Raw genomic sequence first — 7,602 nt, forward strand, 5'->3', positions numbered from 1 at the left:
CTAATTCAAGATTCACCTTGACTTGTTCACATTTGACCTTTCTTATTTTCATTGTGTGTCTCCACAGCTGGATAAAGGCACAGCCCCTCTGGCAGGAACTAATGGAGAAACCAGCATTCAAGGTGAGACATCTTCTCTGAGTGACTGAAGTATTTAATGCTCAGTTGTGGGTGTTAAAACTCAAAGCTGCTTGGGGCAGGAGGAATGCAGCATGGTGCTTATCACAGGGCAGGAACTGAGGTTAGTTCAAAGGTTCTGGTGGGGTTGTGCTCGGTGGCAGCCTTTAACGCACTTCTGCTCCACCACTGCTCTCCTATCCCAAGTGACATTCGGAGAGCAGCTCCAACCCTGCTCAGACACACCCCTCCCAGCTTACTGCACACTGCCAGCAGCACCAGCAACTCCTCTTGAATTCAGACTATGCAGGCAGCAGGGGATTAAGCTACAAGAGCTGTTTGGGCAGGGAAGTCAGGGTGGGAGGGGTACAAAGAATAAAAGAGAAGAAATGATCTCTAGCTGGAGTCAAAAAGAAATTCTTCCTCTTCCCCTCCCCACTTTCCATCCAGAGAGGTCTGTCAACTAGCAAACTTAAGTCCCTGGCTGTTGAAGGACACTGCATTGGACATAACCACTGACCAGGGTATAGAAAAGGAAGGGTTGTTTTTCAAGAAACAAGATTTCCCGGTTCCTCCCTCCACACTTTACAGAGTCTGTGCAAGGCTCACATTAGCCATTGCTCTGAGAAGGAGTCACTTGCTCTGTTCTCACTTAAGTTAAAGGGCTCCCCAAAAACACTTAAAAGGAGGTATTTAGGGAAGACAACCATAGGCAGAAGGCTGTGTTCAGTGTGTAGTGCTCAGCCCTCCCTGACAGATCCTTTGCCTTCCCTACTCACAGGGCTGGACGGGCTTGCTGAGCGCTGTGCCCAGTACAAGAAGGATGGGGTTGACTTTGGGAAGTGGCGTGCAGTGCTGAAGATCACTGACACCACCCCCTCCCAACTTGCTATCCAGGAAAATGCCAATACATTGGCACGCTACGCCAGCATCTGCCAGCAGGTACAAATTCTCAGAGCATGTGTGAAATAGCTCCCTTCCATGCTTGCAATGCAAGAATGAATTGTGCATTGCCTACCCTTTCTTTCAAGACAGTTCCCCTAGTGTTGGAGGGATTTCCCTTCAGATAGGGAAGGTCTTTCAGTATCTCCACAGACTTCTCTGTTTTCCTATTTTTAGCATGGCCTTGTGCCCATTGTGGAACCAGAGATCCTGCCTGATGGAGACCATGACCTCCAGCGCTGTCAGTACGTCACTGAGAAGGTAAGGATTTCATCTGTCACATAGATCCTGTTTTCATTAATCAACCTAAACAATGTTTAGCTCTCCAGTACCATTTTACACTCCTCCATCTGAAAGTATTTTGCAAAGACCATTCTTCCATGTTACAGCTGAAGAGAATGAAACACAGATATGTTAAGAGAAAGGCTCAAGATCACCTAGTAAATTCATGGCAAAGGTGAGAATAGACTCAGTGCCTCCAGGCTCTCAGACAAGTCCCCTTGCCATTTGGTTACATTGTTCCCTTCACAAAAGACTCGTTAAAGAGTGAAAGGCATTAACCAGGACTCTACTGCCATTTCATAATTACTTAATCATCTAGGAGGAAGGCAAACTTGAAGGGGTAAACCCAGGAATCTGATAATGAAGTCTGAAGTCCCCAGTCCTCTGAGGAGACGGAGGGGTCTTCATGGCAGGTTTGGCAGGTTTATTGCTAAAGTGAGTAAAAGGAGAAGCTCAGAGTTGATTAAACTTGAAGAGTGAATTCCCTTCTAACCCCAGGAACCAGCTGTCTCTCCCCTGCAGGTATGGGATGGGAATGACTGTTGGAGATAAAATCTGGCATTACACAAATATGGGTCTGGTTTAATCCTCCTGTTTTCATTGCTCCCCAGGTCCTGGCTGCTGTGTACAAGGCCTTGAATGACCATCATGTCTACTTGGAGGGGACACTTTTGAAACCCAATATGGTGACTGCTGGGCTTTCCTGCTCCAAGAAGTACCCCCCTCAGGAGGTAGCCATGGCTACAGTCACTGCCCTCCTCCGCACTGTTCCTGCTGCTGTTCCCGGTAACTCATCATTCATCCTTACCACCACCCCGCACACAACTTTTCCTTTCAGACTGTTTGCCTCATGGTTCCTATTGGAGTTGCTTGGAGCTCATCTCAACATAGGGACCATTACTTCTCATGTACCGCTATGCAGACAAGACCCTGGTGGTCACACCATCTCCCCTGTTTGGTCATAGACACCTGTTTTGCTCCTGGGGACATGCAGTGGGGAGGTGGTTTGCATGCTTGTTGGGTTGGTGCAATGTTAAGAGGACAGTTTGCCTCTCTGTGACTGTAAATGCAATAACAGTGGTAGCTGTGAATAGGCACGTACAGGATTTTTTGCTTTGTTCCCTCTATCTCCACTACAAGAATCTGCTGCATCATCAGAGAGCAGAGTGAAGCCTGGTTAAACTTGTTTTCCCTTTCTTCCTGCAGGAATCTGCTTCTTGTCTGGAGGCCAAAGCGAAGAGGAAGCATCTGTCAACCTCAATGCCATCAACCTCTGCCCCCTGCCCAAGCCCTGGAAGCTGACCTTCTCCTATGGACGGGCTCTGCAGGCGTCTGCACTGGCTGCGTGGTCAGGGAAGTCTGCAAACAAGAAGGCTGCACAAGAGGCATTCTGCAAGCGAGCACAGGTATGGGCCTTTACTTCTTCATTTCACCTCTACTTCTTCTGCACTATGTCCAAGGGTCCCACTCCCTCAGTCCTGAGGCCTATTTGTCCTGTCGAAGGCGAAGGTGTGAACCAAGCCCAGCACACAACATAGTAACCCCTACTAATTGTGTGGGCTAGTGAGGACAAGGACATCTAAATATGGGAGACAAAAAATGACAAAAGCACGTGCAGGTGGGTCAAAGTTTTAAAAAGTGTACCCTTGGGGAACACTGGGCAGAACACCCCAGACAGCACCCACTGACTCTCAGAGGTGGCCAGGGAGCTGGCCCCTCAGTCCTGAGGACAGTTGCTTTGATCCTTTCTCATGGTTCATGTTTATTGAAGGACATTCATTGTTCTTGAACTTGGTCCTTGGCTGAACACCCTGCCCTCAAACCTATGCAGGAGACATCTGGAGACATGAGAGGTGTTTTCATCTCCCCTGGGCTGAGATTACCAACAAGGGTGCTAATCAGAGGCAATTGGAGATGCCTGTGACATGGGCTAAACTCCACTGGGAACCTGTCTGGAACACTGGCCCATTTCATATGCAAGCACAGATAACAGATAGCCAAAATGTTAGCTTGTAACCACTTGCCTAAGAATAGGGGTGGGTAAAATACGGCCCACAGATCTAATTTGGCCCTCCAGGCAATTTCATCCAGCCTGCTGGTGCCACCAATTAATTGTACCCTGCCTATCCCGCACACTTCTCTTCCACCCTCATGCATGGGAGGGCCCTGGCCCTGGCCAGCATGCGTAGCTTCTGGGCAGGGCCACTGCTCCAGCTGCTGGGGGACCTGGTCAACCTGGCTTTGCTCCTTGCTGCCACATGCAGCTCCTGGAACTGTTTGGAGCCATGTGCCACCAGGCACTTGTACCTGCATGGGTCATGAGCACCCTGAGAGCCTGTCACTTGCTGCTGCTGCCACTGCTGGCAGAGTCTGTGCTCCATGAGGGGGCATGTGGGGGGTCAGATGTCCTTCCTAAAAGGAATACTTCTTGGGGAAAGGGAAGGCACATCTGGCTGCAAAGGTCAGGGTTAGGAGGGGGGACTTCCAGTCCCAAGATGGTGACGAGGGGGCAGGCCGCCTGTCAAGGGACGGGGCTACCATTGCAGGCCTCGACAGCTCACCAAAAGTCATTAAGCGGCCCTCTAGCTGAAATAATTGCCCACCTCTGCCTTAGAAGCACAGCAGTCCTTATTCTATGACCCAGTTCTTAAGTTCTCCAGTCCCAACCCTGTAAAATTTCATCAGGAAATTCACCTGAGTGCTTTCTATTTGCCCATGTTCTTTACCTCTCCCCAATTTCCTTCTTACTCTCTTTCACAAATGTTTCCTCCTCTTCCTGATCTTTCAGATTAATGGTTTAGCTTCCAAAGGACAGTATGTCACCTCTGGGAAGGGTGACATGGCTGCCATGAAGTCACTCTTCACTGCCAGCTACATCTACTAGAGTGCAGGACTGCACAGGCATCAGATCCTTCCTTGAGGAAAAATATCCCAGGCCTCTCAAAGAAAATAAGCTCATCTGATCCATACATTCCAGAGAAGTAGGACCAGTCCTGGGAACTTCAGCCACTACTGACACAGATTAATCAATCAAAGTACCCGCTCCCCCTTTCCAAAGGGGCGACTTTTTAATTAGCTCCCAGTTAAACCCGTCTCCTTAATTGCCTGTCAGTGAAGGAGACAGACAAGAGTTTCTAATTCGTACTATCAACTTTCTTTACTCCCTTACAAATAACCACAGGCCCCTTCCAAAATCAGACAAGACAGATGGAAAGAGTGCATGGGGGTCCTGTATTATACAATCTGTTGTTTTCAAGCCATGAGCTGTGAATAAAGTATCTGCAACCAGGTAACTGTGTGTGAAGTACTTCCTGTCTGTATCTCACATCCAATGCTTTCCCTTGCTCTCAATGGCTTGCTGTGTAGACGCACAAGTGAACCGCACAAGAATAAAAGCCTAGATCAAATCAGAAAAGACGAAACCCTGAAATGTTAAGCAGTGTTAGGAACATTGGAGGCTTTGATCCTGCAAGCTGAGTTCAGTGGCTGTGCCAGCAGACTCAAGGATCAGGTTAAAGCAGTGGTTCTCAGCCTTTTTAGACTTGTGACAGCCCTCAGAAATTACCAGCTCTTAGTTTTACCTCCATTTTTGACAATGGAAAAATACCAGAGACGTTCTTCTGTTGCACAGAGCCCAGAACGCCCACAACAGGGCAGCATGTTTCTACCCCTATGGATTCCTATTGGAAATCTCTGGGTTTACCCTGTGAACAACGTTTGCGCACCTGATAATGATAACACTGCCTGGTGCCTCGTGACATCCTCAAAACAATCTTTAGGCTCCCTAGCGGGCCACAACATCCAGGTTGAGAATCACTGGCTCTTTACCCCATGGACTGCAGGGAAGGGTGACTGCCTTTTCAAAATGGGAAGGCAGGACACATGCCCACTACCTTCACTCCTCCACCCCCCTCAGTGGCAGCCAGAGCAGAGCTGAGTGGAGCCCATGGGAGGTGGGGGCAGATGCAGGCTGCCTGTTGTGGGCTTGGGTCTCCCCACCCTGCTGCCCTCCCCACAGAGGCAGTGTCACTTACACTTTTATGCTCATCCAGCCTGGATTGAGTTGGACAGGACAAAACATCATGTCCTCCAGCTCGGGTCAGTGTCCAGGTGAGGGGTCTCCTGTCCATAGGTGTCTTCCTCACCCCTCTGGTGCTGAAGGATTTTGTAGAGTTTGTGGATCCCATCCTCAGCCTGCCCACAGATGTCCTTGGCTGGGTCATTCACAAGTAGCCCCACTTGGACCACAACATCACCCAGCTGGGATACATCCAAGAAGTTCTTGTGGAAGAAGAGAAGGGAGTACATTCCCATCTAATATGTTCAGTCCCAGGCTGCTCTGTCCTGGCACTGGCATCCTCATGGGAAGGCCTGGGGCAGAGAAGCAAAAGCTAGAGCACTAAATCCCTCGGCCCACATAGGAGGTGGGAGCCAGAGTCTAGGGCAAGGCCTGTTACAAGCACTCCCTGCACCTGCTGCTCCAGGATGAGCAGAAGCACCACTAGGACCAAGTTTGAAAGAGCCTTGAGTTGTGTATGGAGCACAGGCCCCTAAACCCCTGGGGGGTCCACTCAGCCAGAATCAGAGGGATTTGTTTGTAGCTCTGCCCCCAAAGTGCACCTCTGTACTGCCCTGAGCTCCTGTATTTGCAGACCTCACAGGCTATCCAAGTCAGCTCTGCCTCCTCCTATGGTCAGAAGCCTGAGGGTCTTGGGTCACCTATCTAAAATGGTGGGATGAGCTGGCAAGTGCGGTAGAGAAGGGTGGTGCTGCTCCTCATGACCCTGGCTCTCTCCATGGGGTTGCTTGACTCAAACCAAGTCTTAAACTGCTGTTGGAGGCAAAGGACACAGTCACTGGGCACCTGCCCCTGCTCTTCTGCTGAGGCTTGTCCTCGTCCCCTCCCCAAAACTGAGACTTCATGCTCAGACTGGAATTTCTATCTCACTGGTCACAGCGAGTCAAGAGTGGTGGCAACCTGACCTTGCCTTGGGACTGGGGCCATATTTTGCTCCAAGCCTGGGCTCATCCCCTCCCAAGGCCAGAGTCATGAACAGCTTCTGGAAGGCAACAGACCCCTGCTCCTTCCCAGCCCTGAAGGGCAGGATGAGGACAGTTCTCAATCCTGAGGCCAATCTCTCAGGAAACACAGTTTTGACAGGGGAGAAGGTTTGATCCCTCTTCCCAGATGACTGTCTTCTGCATACCACAGGTGCTTAAGGTTGTTTCTCTTCTGAACCCAGCATCTTCATATAGTGTGCTAACCTCTAACAGGTACTGGAGCCTCCCTAAGCTGAAGAGAGACTCCAGCAGGCACCTTGGGGGAGGAGGTGTATTGTGGCTGGTCTTCCCGAAAGGGGAGAGAAGGCAGGGCCAGTGTCAAGGTAAGTGGGGCTACACTTACCACAGGGTGTCTGGAAGATGCTCTGGGGAGCCCTGGTGAGATCCCAGGCACACTTCCTGACCTCTCACATTCACATTTCTCAGCAGACATTTTCCCAGCCTCGGCAATGGCTGACAGCTGGCTCGTCAAGCCAAGTGCTTTGCCTCTCTCTGCGCAGGACCTGGTTCACAGCAGAACGTGGAAGAGCCAAGCTGTGGTAGGTAGAGTCCAGACACACGAGCACAGAGCATGGGAGGAAGGGGGAGAATACCCTGCACTCTTATTTGCCCTGGGCTGCTCTCACCTCCAGCCATCCCACCCCTAGCCTGCTTCTTCAGCTTCTGGAGAGAGCAGGGACCAAAGTGACTCCCGCTCCTCTGACTGATGAGGGCGAGTTGGGAACACTTGCATTCATCTGGAGGCTCCAGTACAGGGATGGCCTATGGGCTGGATCTGGTCAGCCGAGGCTTCCATTACCCAGACACCCCTACCCTCATGGCTTGGGCTGGTCTCCATGGAGACCCCAGCCACACCTGCGTAGGAAAGCTCAGGCTGGGCTTGCCATGGAGACCAGTCTCAGATGCACCAGTAGCACGTGCAGGGGGCTGCTCCAGAGCTGCTGGGATCTTGTGATGGGGCAGCTTACTCCGGAGCCAGGGCAGAACCACGATCTGCAGCCTGCACGCTCTGGGCAGGGGCACACAAGCAAAGGATCGCAGCTCTGCCCCAGCTTCTTGCAGCGGTGACAGCCTGGTCTGGATCCGGGTCAGAGCTGTGATCCCTTGCTTGTGCACCCCTGCCCTGGGAGGTGGTGCTCTCCCCTACCCTGGGGGTCTTCAAGAGGAGGTTAGATAGGCATCTGGCTGGGGTCATCTAGAC

General features: G+C 51.1%; 1 protein-coding gene across 3 annotated transcripts in view; it reads left to right on the forward strand.

The window, feature by feature from the left end:
• The window catches only part of ALDOB (aldolase, fructose-bisphosphate B), a 26,836-nt gene that overhangs the window by 13,506 nt on the left and 5,728 nt on the right, over window positions 1-7,602 (forward strand). For 2 of the 3 annotated variants that reach the window (XM_025202927.1, XM_025202930.1), the window contains exons 4-9: window positions 68-122; window positions 898-1,058; window positions 1,236-1,319; window positions 1,952-2,126; window positions 2,547-2,746; window positions 6,828-6,940. In XM_025202927.1, coding sequence (XP_025058712.1) covers window positions 68-122; window positions 898-1,058; window positions 1,236-1,319; window positions 1,952-2,126; window positions 2,547-2,746; window positions 6,828-6,940 — 788 coding nt within the window. Of the gene's footprint in view, window positions 1-67; window positions 123-897; window positions 1,059-1,235; window positions 1,320-1,951; window positions 2,127-2,546; window positions 2,747-4,128; window positions 4,634-6,827; window positions 6,941-7,602 lie in introns of those variants that run through there. The other variant, XM_014519653.2, reaches the window with a different exon arrangement.

The sequence above is a fragment of the Alligator sinensis genome, unplaced genomic scaffold (genome assembly GCF_000455745.1).
Source record: "Alligator sinensis unplaced genomic scaffold, ASM45574v1 scaffold560_1, whole genome shotgun sequence".
NCBI lineage: Eukaryota > Metazoa > Chordata > Crocodylia > Alligatoridae > Alligator > Alligator sinensis.